Here is a 19,774-nt window from a genome sequence, read left to right as displayed (position 1 = left end):
TAATCAAAAAACATTGGGTCTTCTAAGCCATTTCACATCCGATTAACCGATACTGTAATTAAATAAAATAGAGGTTAATACACTTTTAAATTTTAATCAATGAGGGTTCAAACTTGCAACAGAATTTTGCTTGTTATATAATCACAACTCAAGAGAGATGAGATGAGCATGGGTCGGACTGGAGCGGAGTGTATTGGAAGGATTTACAAACGACTTTGGAGAAAAGAGCTGTGAATTTAGTCGGGAATGGCTAATCAATCATCTGCTCATCCGATTCTCTGCGCTTCCTTCAACCAAGACAACAGGTTTTTTTACTATACCGATCATTCATCAATTCGCAAGTACCAATTTTAGACGTCTTAATCCAAAACGATGTTTTCTTCCTCTCAGCTGCTTCGCAATTGGAACCAAAGACGGCTTCAAAATTTTCGACTGTAATACTGGAAGGCTCCTCTATGAACGAGGTATTTAAATTATGGAGTAATATGTTTCGTGCATTCAAAATTTTGCTCGAAATTCAGCTCCGTTCCTTTTTCTTTTTCGTTTGGAAGAGTAGTTGATTTGTTCGTTAGATTTCTTTTATGTATTTGTGAATATGAGCGTCGGGAGAAAGTGTGATTTCGTTGTATCAGAGATCATGTTTGCGGAAATCGGATGGGTTATTGGTGTTTATTTTAGTTGAAAACGATGTTGAGACTGTATATAGTTGATCACTTCAATTCATTTGTTATGCGTGTATTGCCAAAGTTATTCGGTGATCCTGAATTCCTGATATCATTATTGAATTAGATATATGTGGTATAATACGGGGATTAAGGAAATTGTTTGCCAGCTCAAGTGATCTAGTTCTTGTTTAATCTTCACTTACAAGGATATGCATATGCAGTATGCACCAGACTATGAGTGAATTTTAGCAATGCACACGGCATGCCCTGGTAATTTGCAGTTTTGCTTCAACAGCATGAAAGATATCCATGAATGTGAATCTTAATGTTTGTTGCTGTATTTTGAGCACATGAAGATCTTCTAATGGAATTCAATTGCTTCTGCTAGCTATTGGTGCATTCATCATTGTTGAAATGCTATACAGGACAAGTCTTCTTGCCATTGTTGGGGCTGGTGAACAGGTTTCCCTTCAGCTTGCTTATTGTTTTTATGAAAATTCAGTGTTATTTTTACTGCAATAGTCATTATTCCGCACTTTCATCATATGATTAGGCCCCCTTTCAAGTGCTATTTGTTAATGACCTCTTGTTTTTCATCTGCTTGTGATAGCCTTCTTTGTCACCAAGGAGATTATGTTTGTTCAATACCGTTAATGGAACTTCACTCAGAGAACTCAACTTCTTGACTTCTATTCTTGCTGTTCGTGTAGATAGGAAAAGGTATTATTTGCATATGTGCTTCTCTTATGGTTCTCAGTGTGAATTTCTGTCAAATTAATTTAATGAGTTATGATTACATTGATTGTCCATTCTGACTATGTGCTATTTTATATGAAGATAGATTACTTTATCCTTGATACAGTATTATCTAGTAACTTATGCCTCTGTCTGGTTCTTCATTCAATAGTTTCTTGGATTTCTCCTGTATGTGCAGATTGATAGTTTTGTTTAAAGAGCAAACCTACATCTATGACGTTAATAGCTTGGAAATAAAGCAGATTATAGATACAGTGCCTAATGTACAAGGTAATTTTGAAATAATCTATTTTATCATACTTCAAAACATAAGTTGTTTACATTTGACCTGTACTGATGTAGCTGCTGCATCCAAGCGATTTCCAACTCATGGAACTTTTGATGATACATCTAGATGTATTCTGTGAACACTCTGATGGTTGTGACCTTAGAAGTTACTCCACAACCCAATTTCCTGCATAATGATCTATTAAGTTTTTTATTAATCCCACATTGTTTGCTACTGCTTCCCCTTCTATAAATGAACTTTACTGTTTTAGAGAGGAAGAGGCAACTAAGGTTGAGAAATGCTGTTTTGAGAAAAGTCTTACTAATTTTGGATTAGCCTATTAATGTCAACAGGCCAAATTAGAATGACATATAATTGAATCCAGTACAGTACCTCTTCAGTGGCCTGATTTTTGTCTTTTCCTTAGTTTTGAATATAGATGAGCTTTAGCATTGTATAAATAATGTAAAGTTGATGTTTAAATCCTTTGATGTCATCTTTCGGTTCGACTCTCTGAGCTGTCTTTTTTTGTTCAGGACTTTGTGCATTTTCTGCCAGCATGGATAATCCCTATTTAGCTCTTCCAGCTAGTATAACAAAAGGGTCTGTACTGGTCTACAATGTAGTGGATCTGCAGTCACACTGTGAGGTAGTGATCTGAATTCTGAGTTGTCAGCTGATTTTTGACAGTATCAAATGTAGTCAGATGTATGTCAGTTTTGCATCAACTTTATCATCTCTCTCCATCATGTTCAAGCTACATAAGTTTCATTGACATTCAAGTGCACCGTGTCTTTTTAATTGTTTCATTCCATGTCCTTGTAGGACTTCTCCTTCCCTTTGTAAGTGAGTTAATAATCCTGACTTTCTACACGTTGTGGAGCTTTTAGAGGTTTTCTATGCATATGTCTGTCCCTCTATAGGGACTACCCGGTGTTATCCAAAGGCATTCAATCCCTGTTCAATCTGATCTAGTGTGTCTGAAAATCCATCTCAGCATTCTCATTTACCTGAGCCTCATTTTTTCACGCTCTTATTTAGTCTCCCAACACTCTGGCCCATAAAGCATCATCAATTCATAGCCTGTTATATAAAACTTTCCTTTCAATTTCAAGACTAAAATCTGATGTTTGTACTTATGGGCATAACTTCTGGAGGAATCTAATTAGTTCATTTGCTAGTATGATAGATAACTTGGACGCATTGGCTCTGCTTAGTTCATGTCTTGTGTGCTACTTTTTCATGTTTTGTTATGGAGAAGAGTTTTACTTGATCGTGCCTTGCTAGTCGATTTGAGGTCATATTTATAATGAGGTGCATTTTAAAGAACGATATAGGAATTCCCTGTTACCACTTATCTGTTGTAATTTAACTGAGGGTAAATTGCAGATAGATGCCCATCGCTCGCCCTTAATTGCCATGGCTTTTTCTTCGAATGGGACATATATAGCTACAGCATCTGAACACGGAACTATAATCAGAGTTCATCTAATCTCTGATGCAACTAAGGTGAATGAGCAAATAATCATCTATTCTATGTTCAAGTATCATTGCTTGTTATTTCTTCAAAATCCTTGAGTTCTTAGTTGAATGTCCTCTGTTTTGATTTCGGATGTGATGGTGGTAAATTTCTCCCTGGTTATAGCAGCTTAAGGAAGATCTGTGCCTAAATATGTAGGGAAATTTTCATAATCATGTAAAGGGTTAGTTGATGGACATCAATAAAGGAATGACATTTTATCACTAAGTCCGTACTCGTGTATCAGTGATTACAACCGTTAGGTTTGTATGAAGTTGGCCTATTCCTTTATGCTTATCTTTCCATTTAAGTTACCATGTTGGGAATTTTGCACTTTAATGACAACTTCTGAAAATTTTGCCGAGTTTTCTTGCTTCTTATCGGGAGCTCAGCTGTCTTATGTTTGTCAGTCATACAGTTTCCGTAGGGGTACATATTCGTCGACGATCTTTTCTCTGTCATTTGGGCCATCAGCTGATCTTCCAGATATTCTTCTTGCTACAAGCTCTTCAGGTTCGGTCCATATTTTCTCCCTGGGCTTTGATCTTAATGAAAGGTAAAGGCCTAAATCTTTAGTTCTCCTGCTTTTTAATGCCTTATCATCCATTTGACAGGTCAGTTTATTTTGGCTGCCAAATTAACATAAAAATGAAAAATGTTACATCGAAATGAGAAATGTTACTATCTTTTAGATTCGTATTGTCAAAGATCGATGTACATTGTTAAATGACCAAATTGTTCTTACTCGTTAGTCCGTCCTCAGGGTCTCCTTACTCTAGCTACATTTACATGCTTAAAAACTAGTTCTCCTGTATAACTATGCTTATTATCCTTGATATTCAGGAGCAAAAAATCAAGCAGTCTTCTTGGGTCAATAATTCCTGGTTCTGTTAGCGATGCACTGGATCCTGCTCATCATCTTGTATTCCATCATGCTTTCGCAGCTGGAGTCAGAAGGTTGTTAGTTTACACAATCTAGATGAATTCGTTTTTTTTTTTTTTTTCTTTTGGTAGGAGAAACATTTCTTTATTTAAACCACGTGATGGTGGACTCGAACTAGAGAACTTTGGCTTCAAGCATTAGCCACACTACCACTAGGCCAACACACGCACAACAATCTAGATGAATTCTTTAGCCCTTGCTTGTGACTTACTGACTAAAACAGGATGATATTTGAAATCATGCATAAGCGTAGAGACAATTGAGGAACATTTGCCATAAGAGTCTAGTAGTATCTATGCTGAATAATTGTCCAAGAGAATTAAGAAATATGAGCCCTATGAAAAGATGTAGTCTTTCACATTCTTGTATGGCTAAAAGTGTGTGCTAGGCAACGTCTGCAATGTTCAATGTCTGATCAAATCATCGATGGCTGTTAGACACTCTCACTTGGTATTTAGAAATTCTGGAATAACTCGGGTACCTTCTTTACGAAAATGTGCTCGATGCAATCAGTAGTGGATGAAATCACAAAGCTATCAGCAAATAATATATGATCAATTACTGACCTTCATAAGATTATCTACTTCTTCAAGGCTTTAATTAATCTCTTCCTACACTTCTATTTCAGTGATGCTGTAGTTAGGAAGATAGAGAAAGCCAGTGGTACGTCGATGTCCGAACCTGTTGTGTTGAGGTAAGCTGCACCTGATTCAGACTGCCTATATATAGTATTATCAAAATTGCCAGGAGGTAGTTTTAGTTCACTGTTACTAATTTTCATGCTATTTATTGCATATAGTTGCATGTAGGTTATTTCATACAAATTTTTGAATCTCTAATGGAGTTTCATGTCTAATTTTGTAGAGCCACCATATCAATGATTAGCTTCAGTGGATACTTTCAAGAATATAGTTTCAGAATAAACCACAAAAACGAAGCTACATGGACATTGGAGCACGAGTTCAATCTTTTGACAGCCGTTGCAGAATGATATTTAATTCAATTGTACAAAATATACTAAACGATTATTTAAAGCTGTTGTAACGTTTCTGTTATGGTTGATTCTCTGTTGTAAAATTACATATGGTAGGGTTATTTTCGACTGATTTCATCTCCATTCATTCAATTCCTGTGTTATTTTCAAATCCATTAAAACACCATTTCTCAGATACTGATACAACAAAATCCGACCTTGGAATATATTTGACAATTTTGTGCATCTTTGAAACCTAATTCCGCAGATATGATTAGAACCCTCAAAATTTCACTAGAATACACAAAACTCTTGAAGAATCTGCATCATCGGGTCCTGGTCTTGACAAATTTGCCTCTTGAAGCCCTCTTCTCCATTTTCTCTCTCTTCTTTTTCGTCTTCTCGTCTTCCTCGCCCCCCTGCACCGAATCAAAATGGTGTGAGAATAAACCACTGCTCCGCGCCACAATCACAATCGCGACGGAGTAAGAAAGTGGAATGGACAATGAAGTACCTCTGAACCTTGTGACATAAACCCTCTCACAAGCCCAAAGAGTTTATATGCGGCAAATCCTGGAATCTGGTCATAGATAGTCCAAAAAAATTAACTCGACTCGTTGAATCAACTACTGAAACAGCAGTGAGAATATGATAGATAGAGATGAGCATTTTAATCACAGTTGGAACTGGGCAATCAGTAGAGCATCTAGTTGATGCAAATAATAGGGCAGTGATGATATTGGAGGAGCAAACATTCATGAAATTATGGGAGCACGCACGAGGGCATGTTGCCATTTACGCATCCATGTTAATGAATATCAACAAATAAATAAGTATATAAGACAAGTTACTTGCAAAACAAAACAGACGAGTGAATCTAAGAGCGACCAATGTATTTCCTCTTATTTATTCGACTTAGATTAAAAAAGGAATTGTCTTCTGCTACAGTTTGTCACTCCAAGGCTCGGTAGCTTTCATTTCAGTTAAAAGTTTTAAAATTGTCTTGTAATATCCAGCAGGTTTCTGAAAGTCCATCAATTACTCTGGTTTCAAGAAAAGCCTATATACATAATACAATCTAGCAATTAGATATACCAATCATAATTCGAACTAGTTGTTCCAAGAGGGACTCGTAATCTTTTTGTTGAAGAAGGGGAACTTGAATTGTTCTATACACAAACCAAACAACATTACCATATAATTATTGGCAAGGAAAGTAAAATGCATCTCTCTCTCTCTCTCTGCAATTAAGTGGTGTATTATAGATGAGGAGGGGATTGAATGCCTTACCACCAAGTATATGTACCAGAACTTTCCGGAGATGATGGAACTAAGTTGAACGAAGCAAGTAATGTAGATCACATCGTGCAAATATCTGCAGAGTTGTGGTAAAGTAAGACTACAATCACAGGTTGTAAAACAGAACGAAATACATAATTCAAATGACCTCACGAATCAGATAATCGACGTGCAAGAAACTAAAACATCATCATCATATTTGCATAGAACACAAACCAAAAAACCAATCTAGCAATTTTTACAAGGATCTAACACAGCTTCTAACTGAAGCACTCAAATTTCTTCCAGAATTGTGAAACAACAACAGCGAGATTATAAATTAATAATTTCATTTAGTCAAGTAGGATTTGGTAAAAAAAAAAAAATCGGAAATAAGAAACGGTTCACGCACCCGCAAATTCCGCCGGTGCTCATATCGAAGCCGCCGTCGAGAAGCTCGCCGTCTTCAGTGTAACTAGGTTTCGCCATGGCATCCAGCTGCTGGTAGGGGATCACGTAGGCCAGCGAAGTCAAAATCAAGCCTAACCAATGCTTCCACGTGAAACTCGAGTAGAAAACTCCCATCCTCAGCACTATATAGATCACCTGCATCAGAAATTCCACCAAATTCACTTCGATCAGGACAAAAAATTGAAAAAAAAAATTGGAAAAATGAAATAGATGTTAAGTTTGATAGAGCTGTGCATTGGAAGCGATGATGAGACGGAGCAGAGTTTTCATGTGTCGGATGTTTTCTTCTTTGCGCTTCTTCGCTCCTTGATTCGCCATAGCTCCGAAACGCTGTCGTTTTGATGCAGACTGTGAATTCTGCTTCTGAATTAGACGAAGAAAATGGGGAAATTTTGCTTTCTCCCAAATTTCTGTGTATTTTGTAAGATTTTTTACAGTTTAGTATTGGACTTGAATTTGATTATGGGCTTTTGCTTCGGGGCCCATTAAACGACTATATATATGGTGAAAATTAATATTTATTCATTAATATTATTTTATTACATTTTAGTAAATTTTTTAGTTTTTCAAACGAAAATGGCTCATTTCAAATTTAAATCTCTATTTTAAAATTCATTTATCATTTCTGCTTCCCCATCTCTCTCTAGATCCTCTCTTTTTTCTCACTAGCCGCCACTATTATCCTCTAAAAATCCAGCAACGTCGTTTTCATCACTTACGCCAAGCCATCCTCTTCTCCAGGTCACAGTTACCGACGCGGCGACACCCAATACTTCCATCTAACTCGACGAAAACACAATATTTATAGAGCCCTAAGAGGACTCTCCATTATGGATTCATATAGAATTATATTTTGGACAAGAGTGATGTTATTTGATTATAATATGGGTGATCATAATAGCTTAAATCTCAATATATTTAAATATTTTGTTCAAAATAAAAATAGAATATTGCTAGTTTTATTATTCTATATATATTGTAATTTATTTTTATTTTTTAAAAAATAAATAAAATATAAAAAGCTACAATATGTAAAAAACATAAAACTAATTAAATCCTATTTTTATTTTAAATATAAAAAATAAATACATGAATTTTATAATTTTTTGTCATTATTATACCACATGGCCTTTTCCTTTGGACAAATATAAATAGGCCAAAGTTGTAGGTGGAGATTTTTTTTTTTGGATAATTTCTTTATTTACTTCTATGGAGTAATTTAAAAATAAAATAAAAATCACCTTCTTTATTTACTTATATAGAGTAATTAAAAAAAAAAGTTGCAGGTGACAAGGAAGCTAATCCGAGTCAGATTAGACAGTAATTAATTAATTATTGTTTGAATAAACCTCAGCAAAAAGGGCAAGAAACTCAATAAGAAAAGGTAAAACCAAACAACCGCACGCCAATTCAAGCTCAAATATTATTGGAGAACAACCCAGATCCCATAAATGCCTCTCTCTACACTCTCATTGTCTCTCTCCTTGGACCCTTTTTCCTTGAATGAAACAATAGGATTTCTCATTCCCAGTTTTTTTCTTTTCTTTTCGAATACCCACTTAAAAATCGTATCTTTTGTTATTTATTCAATTCTTTCATTCTTGATGCTATCGAGCTTCTCTGCAGCTTTGCTCACAGTTTATCTGTAGTGCTTGCGAGTGAATAATTATTTGTTTTTGTGAAACACAAGCCCTCGATAAGTTCAGGACTTTTGCTGCAGCAAAGGTTGGAATTTGATTTTTCCTTGCTCGATCTTCCTCTTGCATGCAGGTATTTTTGTTTTTGTTTCTTGAGCTTGATGATGAAGATAATTTTACCCTTTTTACAATTTTATATATTTATTTCACTGCTGAGTTGGTTGGTAGTAATATTTTAAGAGAATGAGTTGGTTGAAAAGGTTAATTTTTGTTCAAGAATATGACGTCTGAGAAAATGAGAGTGCATGATTATTGGCAGTTTTATTCAATCCATGTTTTTTCTTTAATTTTTTAAATTTGGTTTTGCGTTGTCGTAAAATATTGCCCAACTTAATATTAAAGTAAAGATGGATTCTGATGAATTGAAGAATTAAAAGTATTTCTGTAGTTGCCGTGTTCATCTAAAGTGGGAATAAATCCCAAATCAAGTAGAAGCATTTCCATTAATTTGATTATTGGATGCAGCTTGTTGCAGCACTTGGCACAATCAAGGAGTTCAGAATTTTTCCGTGCATGATAGAATTGGGCTGAATCTAAAAGGAGATATCTGTAACAAAATGAGGATTCTCATTCGGACCATGAGGCAATTTAGGCCTGCTTTCAGGTCTAGAGGAAACACCATATACGAGGGCTCGTCTAGAATGCGAGATTCTTGGTTCAATATGGATCACCGCTCTATATATAGCCTGTCCCATAGTATAGATGAATTTTGTAAAAGTAGATATACACACATGATCCACAGAGCTACTATATCAACTGATGTAGCTACATTGACTAATGGAGGTCGTATATTGTTTCACAATATTCTGTAATTGAATGTGGGAGTATGCAAGAGCAAGCAAAGAATTCACATTTGTTTTATTTCTCTAATTTAATGGCAGAACATAATGGAGGAGGGCCTCTGCTAGAATATGAGCGTAGGATAGCTGCCGGTGAACTTTTGGATGGAGATGCTTGCCAGGTTAGCTAGTTTAGTCTTAATTATCAGTCCACTTCTGTTATTTTTTCTGATCTTTCGGGTTGACATAGTGTGTTGGGTTGAAAATTTTATTTTTTTAAGTAGAATGATATTCTTATACGTGTATATAATTTCATTCACTTGCGACTTTGTGGCTTTCTTGAAGTAATGGATTGCATACTTGAAGTGTAAATCACTGGTTTGCTAAAATAGAATCCGATGTGCCCTTAGTTTACGGGGAAAATAAATTTGCTCTTGCTATATGCCATGCTAACATCCTTCTAAAGGTTACAAAATTGAGTTAAACAATATGTATGAAATTGGAGTTGCCATTTCCCTGGAGATAATGTGTGAATTATGACTTTGCAGCTAAGTACCCTGGGAGAGCTTCAAAGACTATACGATGAGCTTGTTGAAAATGCAGATGCTTGCCGATTGGATCGTTATGCTACTTCTAAGAAAGCTGGGAGGTAAAATTTTCAGATCCTTGTTTTTGTGTAGCATGAATAGTTTTAGTTTGGTAGTATCCATAGTTGCATTATCCGGTGTCATTATTTTCTTGCATGTACATTGGTATGGTTTTCTAATAATCAATTCTATATATGTACAGGAGTAGGTGGTTATGGTCGCGTTTTATACCCCAAGCTTCGGATGCACCAGTGAGAGGACTTTATCTATACGGGGGAGTGGGAACTGGAAAGACTATGTTAATGGACTTATTTTTTAATCAGCTGTAAGGACCAAACCCAAATCAATCTTTGAAGTGCTTTGATTAGCTTCACATTAGCCTGTGTTTTGGTTGCTTCATATAATACTTCTAAATGTTCCAGTCCTTCCAACTGGAGGAAGAAGAGGATCCATTTCCATGACTTCATGCTAAATGTTCACAGCCGTCTACAAGTAAGATTTCTTTCTGATTCCTTTTATAAAGTTGTCTGAAATCTGGATGGTCTACTGAAGTTTGTTGTGTTTATACCAAGTTAAAACACCAAATTTTGGATTCAAGCTACTACAGAAATGCTTATGCTGCTATACCAATTTGTTTTTCAGCATCTTCTGTTTGTAGATATGATATTACTGCTCCGTGTTTTCTTTTGTGTATCCATTTAATTCCTAACTAATTTCAACCTCTGACCGAGACTGTAGGTTGTATGTATGACAGTATGAGTTTTGTGGACAAAACCTTCTTGTAAAATGCATATGAGAAAATAACCCTTGCTCATTTCGCCGAACAGCATCAAAGACAAAAATTTAGACAAAGTGATGTGAAAACATCTGTACAGGAGAATATATGTTATCTAGTGCCTAATAAATATGTTATATACTTCTTCTGAAAATAGAAAAAGTTAATTTTGGAGAAAAAATCTGGCATCATGGGTCATCCATGAAGAAGCTTACTTAGGGCTTCTGGGGCCTTTTCCTTCATTACTTAGCATATGATGGAGTTCTTGTTCACTTCTTTCCGATAAGAATACTACAGTTGGCATTTCTTTGTAGTCGTATAGTGTGATTATGTCGGGATTCAATGCATCAGATACATTTGTGATGACAAAGGAAGGTCAACATTTGATCTTATTTGAGTAAATAACAAGTGTTAGGAACCATAGTAATTGGCATTAGTCATAGTCACAAGGGAAGGTTCAAACATATGCATGTGATGTGATTTATCCTGACGAGAACTGAAGATCATGGTGAAATTTAATTGCAGAAGCACAAGGGAGTGTCAGATCCTTTGGAAGTTGTCGCTGGAGAGCTATCGGATGAAGCAATCTTGCTATGCCTTGATGAATTCATGGTATGTTGAACTGGCAAATAATTTATTGTTCTGCCTGTAATATATTTATCATGGTCGACAATTAAAGTGACGTGCCAGTGGTAATCATCGTGTACTGCTCTATCTTCCAGCTGATTATTTATATTCTGTTTCCTGCTTAGGTGAATGATGTTGCTGATGCCTTAATTCTCAATCGTTTATTTGGACATTTATTCAGCAACGGAGTTGTGAGTATCCGACTTCCCATTTCTACTTTCCGGTATTTGCATAGACGTATTCGTTGCCTGCTTAGTAGCCTTATAAGCTGTAATTTGTGTTGTGATTCATGAATAGATTCTCGTTGCTACCTCAAACCGAGCTCCAGATAACCTCTATGAAGGGGGGCTACAGAGGGACCTGTTTCTTCCATTCATTGCTACTTTGAAGGTACGTTTTTAATCTGATGTGATGGTTGGAGGGACGAGTTATGAATCTCTCTTTTCAAGACGCTTTTAACTTGTCATTACACGTCGATGCGTGTTGAACCTCTTATTAACTTAGAATCTAATTCTGATGTAGGAAAGATGTGTAGCTTATCAAATCGGTTCCTCTGTGGACTACCGGAGAATGACATCGGTAAAGCTTCCTCATCTCTTAAAACTGTCCATTGCAGTATTCACTTCAATGTATTTATCTTCTTATTGTGCTAGCCTTTTGTTCCATTTCACCATGCATATTATTGGTTCGACCCGAATGCTAGGCGGAGCAAGGATTCTACTTCGTCGGCAAGCATTTGACGGGCCTTCTCAAGCAAAAGTTCTACCAATTAATTGGTGAACATACAGCTTCTCCACAAGAGGTGGAAGTTGTCATGGGGAGAAAATTGCAGGTACAAAACTATCCCAATCCAAAGATTTAACAATTGTTGCAGCGGAGTGCATTGAATAACTGTCGATGTAGAATAATTTTTATGCTTTTCTGCTGTTCTTAAATTCTCGTGCTTCGTCAGGTCCCACTGGGTGCTGACGGCTGTGCTCTCTTCCCTTTTGAGGAACTCTGCGACAGGCCTCTTGGAGCTGCAGACTATTTTGGGTTGTTTAGTAAGTCTCCCGAAACACGAGTCAGCTTCATTCTCGTATTTTCTTGAGTTTCCTATCCGGCAGTAATTCTATTTCTCCTCGAGGATATTTTTTACTTTTGATTTATTTACTTGTCCACTTTAGAGAAATATTCAAGATACTTAGTATTTTGTTTCCTTCTTGCCAGATAAATTCCATACACTGGCACTCGACGGCGTGCCACTTTTCGGGCTCTCCAACAGGACTGCAGCGTATCGGTTTGTCACTTTAGTTGATGTAAGTCCTTCATACTTTTTTTTTTTTCAAAAGTAATTTATCCATGAGAAATCTTGTTTGCACGAAACATGATATCTTGTGGTTAATGTTTGCGCGTACAGGTTATGTACGAGAACAGAGCTAGACTATTATGCACTGCTGAGGGGACTCCACTCCAACTCTTTGAACGGATTGTAACAATAGCCGATGCTCAGCAAATGGCACCGAGGACCTCTTCAAGATCAAGGAAATCCGATGACTCCGACATTTGTGTGGACAACGAATTAGGTTTTGCAAAAGATCGCACCATTAGTAGGTAAGTGGCTCTTTTCCTGCATCGGCAAAAGTGTGTCTTAGTAGAGGATGGCATGCATTATACACAATAATTAATGAGAGAGAGAGATGGAACGAACGAAGATAGGAAATGATAAAATAAGGATATCTCCCCTTAATTAAAACTTAACAATCCCATAATTTTTTCTAATTTAAGACTGAGCCTATTCTAGTGGGACATCCCAAAATGGAAAACGAGCCTATTCTAGTGGGACGAAGGGAGTATTTGACAATGCTCAATATGAGAAAGGTTGTTGTAGAGAATCTAAATTAAAAACTTGTTGTGTTCTACTGTTTGAGCTACCATTTTCTTGCGAGAAGCCGATTATGTAGTTTTCCTGCAATTGAAAAGGAGAAAATTCTTGCTTCGTTTAGGTTAACAGAAATGAATAGCAAAGAGTACTTGGAGCAACATGCCGAAGCCTTTATAGGAAAGCATCGCGATCAGAAAGTCTTGAGCTCGTAGTTTCGCTGACCTATAGAGGCTCTTGCGTCGTCCCGGCTCTTGTCTCTACCAAGGTTTTTTTTGTGGCAGTTATAGATAATAATTCATAGTTGGCTTGTAATAAACTTTTGTACAGCTTTTAATTGGATGAGATGAAAGTTTTTTGCAATAATATCATGTCGAGAAATTGTGTTGCGTTTAGTTTGAGTTTATAGAATGGTTCCTGCTTCCAGTTTGTTATATATTACTATAATAATACCTTTTTTTTTTTTTTATGAAATCTTAGATCATGGAAGATTAATGGTCTATATTGGTTTTTAATTCCTATATGTGTGTGTGTGTGTGTGTGTGAAAATTTCTAATTTTTCAGAAGAGATTTTGCTGATTTTGGGTTGTATCTGCTTCATATTTATGCACTACAATGCTTGTTGTGACTCAATCTTCAATTGTTGAAAAATTGCAGCGGATTTTTATAATTTTTTTTTGGATAAATAAATGTTCAAATCTAAGATTTTTAGATTCAGATATTAAACACTAATCACTCTACTATCGGACTTACACACGAGATTTTCATAATTTTTTAATCGTTTGATACTTTATTGCAAAAGATTTTTTAAAAAAAGTAAATTATCTGTAAGTACGTTCTCTTTAGTTGCAAATTTTTTAGGAGAAAATAAGGTATAAGAAAAGAAGAGAAAATTTTATTATCCCCACTCTTTTTTTATGTCATATGAAAATATAGTTTATCACGTCAATGCCTTAAGAAAAATATTATCACATGAATACTCCAAGAAAAAATATTATCTCATCAATATTCAATTATAATATGAATCGGAGTTATGAGGGAAAAAAAGTTGTCCGTTTTTCATTTTTTTTATCTTGCTCGAGAAAATTTATCCATTCGACAGAACATGTAAGTGGAAAATGAGGGTCCGTTATCTTTAGTTGTAATTTATCATGAGAAAATGAAGGATAAAAGTAACTGAATTTTTTTTTATCAAACTATATATATTTTTTTATTTTATATGCTTTAAGAAGGAAAACATGATAAAATATTATCACATCATTACTCCATGATATTGAAATTATCATCATAAAGAATATGGGTTAATATAAATTAGAGAAAAAAAAGGGTCATGCATGGTTTTGTATAAATATACAATATTACCCCATATATATATATAGCTTACATGCGCTTGTGTGTATAGTTTCAAAGGAAACACACATGCAACGTGTAAAGTTGAGCAACAGTTTAGGTGCGTAGAGCTAGAGTTTATTAATTAAATGCAAATTCCTTCCATCCATGGCAGAAACGATGAGCTTCTTCATTCTCCCGCGGGAATGACATTGCGTTGCAGATCTTTTCTTTGATCTCATCCATCGTTTTCTCTCTCTACTCTTCAGGTATGTAATTGCTTCATTGCCGCCATCCACCTGCCGATCTGTTCACGTACTCGACCACTCTCCTCTAAATCCCCTCATCTCTCTCTCTCTCTCTCTCTCTCTCACACACACACACACACACACACACATCGCGTTATGAGTGTCGTGGAGAATCTCCAAAATTTATGAATTCAGGCGACAGGTGATGCTAAAATTGCAGGCAAATCGTGATGGTTTTCAGTCGTGTGCATGCACCTGTTGTTTAACATTCAAATGCTAATTGTTGTTTCATGTTTGTGTGCGTGAGTTTGGTGGAGTATCAGTGAGGCGCTCCATATTTCTGTGTGGATTGAGATCTGATTTATCTGTATAATAAATTTAGCTTCGATAAAGTTATGATGGATACAGTAGTAGCCTTGTTAATGCCTGAAGAAATGTGTGAACGACGTGCCTTCTTTTGTTGTTGGTGATTAATTAGGCTGTTTGGATCTCTCTGATTTCGGTTCTTCACAAAAATGGCTGCCGGGACCAATAGCCAGCAAAGTTTTAGGAACGCGATTAAATCTATCATTAAGGAATCTACATCAGTGAATAGTCAATATAAGGTGATCATGTGTTGGTATAAAGCTCTCTTCTGAGACCACTGAATTTCAGAAGGTTATATCACATAATGTTGAATGTTTCAGCACATAAAAGTCACCATTATTAAAGCCACAAACCACCTCGAATCGTTGCCCAAAGAGAAGCATGTACGAAGTGAGTTCCATTTTCAATGAACTATTGTATGGGATATGAAGTAAAATAGAAGTTACAGATGCATCTTCTCCATTTTTCAGCTCTACTTGCCGCCGTCTCTGGTTCAAGACCTCGAGCTGATGTTGGTTATTGTATTCATGCACTTAAAATGCGTCTTGCACAGGCAGATTCTTGGGTGGTAAGCTTCCTAGCCTCTTATTTTTAAACTAGCGGTTTGTTTTTCCATTACATCAGACAACTAAAATTTCTGGAAGCCTTATTCATCAGTTTTTTACTTTTATTATGCTCTGTTCTAGACATTTTGGCTTTCTCTTACATGAAAGATCCATCCACAACAAGTTATTATTATTCTACATTTGTCAGAGAATGCTGATGCAGGGTAATATACATGTTTCCTGACATTTTAATTCAGCAATTGATCGTCGTATCTCTAGACTTACTACATTGTCATTGCAAGAACATGTTCTTTGCATAACTGGTTTTCCCTGAAGAATATTTGTCTCTTCTCAGGTTGCGCTGAAAATTTTGATTGTTGTACACCGTGCATTGAGGGAGGTTGATCGTTCATTTCTCGAGGAACTAAGTTTCCATAGCAAACACAGACGCCACATGTTCAATTTATTACATTTCAAGGATAAAACAAGCCCCTCTAGTATTCCCCTTTTCCTTATTCAACTTATCAATCACTTGGAGTACTGTGGGCAAATGATCATTTGATGTTTTCTGTTTTTAAGCAATGGACTATTCCGCATGGATCCGTACATATGCTCTATATATTGAGGAGTGTCTGCAATGCTTCCGTGTCCTAAAATACGATTTCTATAGTGATCCTACGGTAGGTAATTCATCTTCCTCTGGAGAATCTATACTCTCATATCTATTTTACTTTTCTGCAATCTCTTGGGCTCTCTTGAAAAAAAGAAAAGAACAATAATTTTCGTCATGGTTTTAGTTCATTTTTGAAAATACAGTTGTTACATAGCTATCCGAGACTAATGATGCGCTTGAAGATTATACATCTTCAGTTTTACCTGTCATGACCATTCAACCCTTATTTTACAGAGAACAAAGAACCTTGACATTCCTGCCTTGCTTGAGCAGTTACCGGCTTTGCAACAGCTTCTTCTTCGCCTTCTCTGTTGCCAGGTATCAAGAAGCAGTTATTTGTATATAAGCAAATCTCTGTGCTATCAATTTTTCAAGTACTTCTCCATACATACAAACAGAAAAGGAGTAATTGATGTTTTTAAGCTCTGGGATATGTTCATTGCCTGCAGCCAATTGGAGCGGCTACATACAATTACATGGTTCAGTTTACCCTTTCAATGGTGAGCATTTATCAATTTCTATCTCAATGAACACTTATTATTCTCTCCATTTCCACTGACAAATAGTAGATAATTTATTCTTGCCTTGTAATATTTAGGTTGCAGCAGAGAGTGTGAAGCTCTATGTGGCAATAACAGATGGTGTACTGATCTTAGTTGACAAGGTTTGAAACAGTTTTCCTTATTTTCATGAATTATTTCTCCACATGAACTAGAAATAAACTGTATGCTCTGCAGTTTTTTGAGATGCAACGCGGAGATGCTGTGGCAGCGCATGCTATATACCGGAGGGCAGTGGAACAAGTAAGTTTTGGCGTGTTTTTCAACGTGTTCATGCATATAAGCTCATCTTAGATCAAAGATCATATCCCATTTATTGCTCCAGGCGCAGAGATTGTCCGACTTCTTTGAGATGTGCCGTAGCCTTGAATTTGACCAAACACAGAAGTATGTCAAAATAGAACAGGTCGAAATCCGAAATTTCCTTCCACATTACCTCATGATCATCTCACATCATTATTTTCGTTTTAATATTTCTCATGATTTCATCTATTGAACTTCTTCACTGGTCATCAAACTACAGCCGCCTGCATCGTTTCTCACGGCTATGGAAGAGTACATAAGGGATGCTCCGCAAACAATAATCCTTCCTTGGACATCGGTGTGTATAATGGCTTTCCAAATCTCAACTAATTAATCAGTTGATTGATAAATAAATCTTTCTAAACTGATAAAGTTCATGTATGTACTTCATATATATGTCTGATTGCGAGTCGCCTCTGAAATAGATCTTCCTCCTTGTACTACCAGAATGACGATGGACGTGTTGCTCCAAAACTGATTGCTATTCCTGATCCTAAGCAAGCCGCTTCGGAAGAAGGATCACACTCATCCGATGAATGCGAGGAGGAGGCCGCTACCAAAGCTGACAAGCGCGATAAGGCGGCTCCACCACCCCTGATACCTGATCTTCTGGTACAAACTTCTCACTTACTGACTTACTGTTAGCTTCTGAGTCGAGTTAAGGCCAAGTGTTGCGTGACAAAATTTTAAGATGATCCTCAGAGCTGGGACGAGCCGAGTGAAGAAGCACCGGAATCAATGGCTGCGCCAGGTGATTCTCGTTGTCCCTCTACATTTGTAGACAGTAGGCAAGCATATATGTGACTCTGCTTTCTGATCAAGCATAGAAGGATCGTCCAACGCCACAGGAGACTCGCACGTCTCAACTGATGCAACTGGCTGGGAGCTTGCTTTAGCTACACCACCACCTTGTGGTTCAGCTCCATTCACACTCTGCAAGGTGATTACTCCCTCCCCCCCCCCCCCCCCCTCTCTCTGTCTCTAATTTGGCTTGAACTCATCATACAGGGCGGTGTGGTGGACAGATCAGTGCTGGACAGTTTATACGAAACAGCACTAACAAAGCCACCACCAAGTGCAAATGGAGCTCCTTCTCAGACACCTAAAGCTTCTTCTTCTGCAAATCCTTTCGAAGCCGATGATCACGTTCACGATCCCAACATTTTCTACAGTGGATACAATCACAACATGTTTCTCTATCCAAATCCAAGCCCCGCAGCGCAGCAGAGTTTCATGCAGCCACCACCATTCATGCAGCAGCACCACATGGTGGTCCATGATTACATGCAGACGGCCGGCGCCGCCGTTCCTCAACAGCTGCAAGAATTCGCAAAGCAAAACTATCATCAGCAGCGATATCTGCAGATCGCCGGAATCCACCACCAGCCACCACCACTTGCGCAGCAGAACTACCTGCAAGGACAAGTCCCGGTGCCGCCGCCGCCGCAGCAACAGAAACCAATCGTGGGGCATTTTTCGAATATCAGCTTTGGGAACCCGTTTATGGAGCAAAGCTCGTTGCCCGTCGTAGCTCAAAACCGGTCTTCCAGCTTCAATTTACTCTGAAGTATATACTACAAGAAAACATGCCAGACACAGACGAAATTTTTTATTTTACGATGATTTTTTTTTTTTACCGACGAAATTTTCCGTCGGTATCCAACCAGTATATAACGTCGAAATGAAGGTGAATAAGTGAGGCTGCATTGTTGATTTGTTTTGGTAAGCTTTGATATTTAGTGGCAAAGCTAAGCACATTGTACTCATGTGGTACGCGTAGTGTAACCGATTTCTTTTCTGCGATAATAAAGATAGTGATGAGCAATAAAATATCTTCTCAAATTATAATAGATTCTAAGTTGATAAAGGATCCTTTTAATTGCTCCCCTCTATAGTCATCAATTGCTTAGTGATACGAACGAGGAACCCATTAGATATATTGATAACAACTATGGTATATATATTAATCGAATTGATATCGAGATGACCTAAAATATTGACATGATATATAATGATGGGGCTACGAGGATAAGGTTTTTTATCAGTTTAAGTTTGTAGGGTTATTTTTAAATAAAGAAATATCATAATTTTCAGGGACGTACCGATATAATAATAAAGATCACAATTTTCAGGGACGGAGAAATTATTGTTTATCTATCTACTCTATTCGTAACAATGAGCAAAAGTGTGTGGTGATGATGTAAAGTGTCTATGTGAAGAAGAAGGCACAATAATATGTGGTGAGAATAGAACATATAATAAGTAGGAGTAAAAGTGTGTGTCTAGAGTTGTAAAGTCAGAAGAAGACATGACAATGTAGTAAGAATAAGTCATGATGAGAAAAAGTAGAAGTGTGTGTCTAGAATTGTATGTGTTGTGTGATGAAGAAGAATGCACGATGTTTTAGTGAGAAGAAGATACGATGAGAGAGAGAGAGAATGATTCTCATTTCTCAGCGGTTCCAATTAATTCTCAACACTATTCTATTATTGAATATATATAGATGAATTGCAAGAGATCAAAAAAATATTATGTCACGTTCCAACCAAAT

The 19,774-nt window shown here is 36.8% G+C and overlaps 4 protein-coding genes across 8 annotated transcripts; 3 read left to right on the top strand and 1 right to left on the bottom strand.

Annotated features, from left to right (window-relative positions):
- The first annotated feature begins 99 nt into the window (after positions 1–99).
- On the top strand, positions 100–5,277 carry LOC130987655 (autophagy-related protein 18b). 3 transcript variants are annotated; one of them, XM_057911257.1, is made up of 12 exons: positions 259–305; positions 391–464; positions 887–935; positions 1,054–1,127; positions 1,276–1,385; positions 1,600–1,691; positions 2,226–2,338; positions 3,079–3,198; positions 3,619–3,764; positions 4,052–4,165; positions 4,780–4,845; positions 5,016–5,277. In XM_057911257.1, the coding sequence occupies exons 3-12, from the start codon at positions 917–919 to the stop codon at positions 5,140–5,142; spliced, it is 981 nt and encodes a 326-aa protein (XP_057767240.1). In that variant the 5' UTR covers positions 259–305; positions 391–464; positions 887–916; the 3' UTR covers positions 5,143–5,277. The 3 variants fall into 3 exon arrangements, with proteins under 3 accessions (XP_057767238.1, XP_057767240.1, XP_057767239.1); XM_057911256.1 differs by having other exon boundaries at positions 267–305; positions 872–935; XM_057911255.1 differs by lacking the exon at positions 887–935 and having other exon boundaries at positions 100–305.
- On the bottom strand, positions 5,269–7,340 carry LOC130987656 (uncharacterized). Of its 2 annotated transcripts, XM_057911259.1 has the most exons (5): positions 7,108–7,340; positions 6,815–7,008; positions 6,415–6,499; positions 5,639–5,704; positions 5,269–5,543 (listed from the first exon to the last, which is right to left on the bottom strand). In XM_057911259.1, exons 1-5 carry the CDS (start codon positions 7,189–7,191, stop codon positions 5,451–5,453), a joined length of 522 nt encoding a protein of 173 aa, XP_057767242.1. In that variant the 5' UTR covers positions 7,192–7,340; the 3' UTR covers positions 5,269–5,450. The 2 variants fall into 2 exon arrangements, with proteins under 2 accessions (XP_057767242.1, XP_057767241.1); XM_057911258.1 differs by having other exon boundaries at positions 5,269–6,499; positions 7,108–7,306.
- Positions 7,341–8,276: 936 nt separating this feature from the next.
- Positions 8,277–13,594, top strand: LOC130987654 (uncharacterized). The gene is made up of 15 exons (XM_057911254.1): positions 8,277–8,643; positions 9,046–9,353; positions 9,452–9,531; positions 9,898–9,998; positions 10,139–10,261; positions 10,359–10,428; positions 11,237–11,323; positions 11,464–11,529; positions 11,636–11,728; positions 11,861–11,917; positions 12,042–12,170; positions 12,291–12,381; positions 12,548–12,636; positions 12,738–12,931; positions 13,324–13,594. The coding sequence occupies exons 2-15, from the start codon at positions 9,128–9,130 to the stop codon at positions 13,412–13,414; spliced, it is 1,497 nt and encodes a 498-aa protein (XP_057767237.1). The 5' UTR covers positions 8,277–8,643; positions 9,046–9,127; the 3' UTR covers positions 13,415–13,594.
- Positions 13,595–14,643: 1,049 nt separating this feature from the next.
- LOC130987653 (putative clathrin assembly protein At5g35200) lies at positions 14,644–19,071 on the top strand. Of its 2 annotated transcripts, none has more exons than XM_057911252.1 (16): positions 14,644–14,797; positions 15,255–15,381; positions 15,463–15,532; positions 15,613–15,710; positions 16,043–16,184; positions 16,267–16,367; positions 16,595–16,678; positions 16,810–16,860; positions 16,959–17,024; positions 17,098–17,163; positions 17,246–17,326; positions 17,444–17,521; positions 17,671–17,835; positions 17,926–17,974; positions 18,051–18,163; positions 18,232–19,071. In XM_057911252.1, the coding sequence occupies exons 2-16, from the start codon at positions 15,292–15,294 to the stop codon at positions 18,787–18,789; spliced, it is 1,812 nt and encodes a 603-aa protein (XP_057767235.1). In that variant the 5' UTR covers positions 14,644–14,797; positions 15,255–15,291; the 3' UTR covers positions 18,790–19,071. The 2 variants fall into 2 exon arrangements, with proteins under 2 accessions (XP_057767235.1, XP_057767236.1); XM_057911253.1 differs by having other exon boundaries at positions 14,681–14,843.
- The last annotated feature ends 703 nt before the right edge of the window (positions 19,072–19,774 follow it).

This window comes from Salvia miltiorrhiza, chromosome 6 (assembly GCF_028751815.1).
Source record: "Salvia miltiorrhiza cultivar Shanhuang (shh) chromosome 6, IMPLAD_Smil_shh, whole genome shotgun sequence".
In the NCBI taxonomy this organism is placed as follows: Eukaryota; Viridiplantae; Streptophyta; class Magnoliopsida; order Lamiales; family Lamiaceae; genus Salvia; species Salvia miltiorrhiza.
This window is presented reverse-complemented; position numbering and strand designations above follow the sequence as displayed.

Bases quoted from the DNA above. Each gene is read 5' to 3' on its own strand.
- LOC130987654 (XM_057911254.1), top strand. From the start codon at position 9,128: ATGAGGATTCTCATTCGGACCATGAGGCAATTTAGGCCTGCTTTCAGG. The intron at 11,918-12,041 runs GTAAAGCTTCCT...CCCGAATGCTAG, and splicing joins ACTACCGGAGAATGACATCG to GCGGAGCAAGGATTCTACTT. The intron at 12,637-12,737 runs GTAAGTCCTTCA...TTGCGCGTACAG, and splicing joins GGTTTGTCACTTTAGTTGAT to GTTATGTACGAGAACAGAGC.
- LOC130987653 (XM_057911252.1), top strand. From the start codon at position 15,292: ATGGCTGCCGGGACCAATAGCCAGCAAAGTTTTAGGAACGCGATTAAA. The intron at 16,861-16,958 runs GTGAGCATTTAT...TGTAATATTTAG, and splicing joins TTCAGTTTACCCTTTCAATG to GTTGCAGCAGAGAGTGTGAA. The intron at 17,025-17,097 runs GTTTGAAACAGT...TATGCTCTGCAG, and splicing joins TACTGATCTTAGTTGACAAG to TTTTTTGAGATGCAACGCGG.
- LOC130987655 (XM_057911255.1), top strand. From the start codon at position 247: ATGGCTAATCAATCATCTGCTCATCCGATTCTCTGCGCTTCCTTCAAC. The intron at 306-390 runs GTTTTTTTACTA...TCTTCCTCTCAG, and splicing joins TCCTTCAACCAAGACAACAG to CTGCTTCGCAATTGGAACCA. The intron at 1,386-1,599 runs GTATTATTTGCA...CTGTATGTGCAG, and splicing joins GTTCGTGTAGATAGGAAAAG to ATTGATAGTTTTGTTTAAAG.
- LOC130987656 (XM_057911258.1), bottom strand. From the start codon at position 7,191: ATGGCGAATCAAGGAGCGAAGAAGCGCAAAGAAGAAAACATCCGACAC. The intron at 7,009-7,107 runs GCACAGCTCTAT...TTTCTGATGCAG, and splicing joins GTCTCATCATCGCTTCCAAT to GTGATCTATATAGTGCTGAG. The intron at 6,500-6,814 runs GTGCGTGAACCG...ACAACTCTGCAG, and splicing joins AGCACCGGCGGAATTTGCGG to ATATTTGCACGATGTGATCT.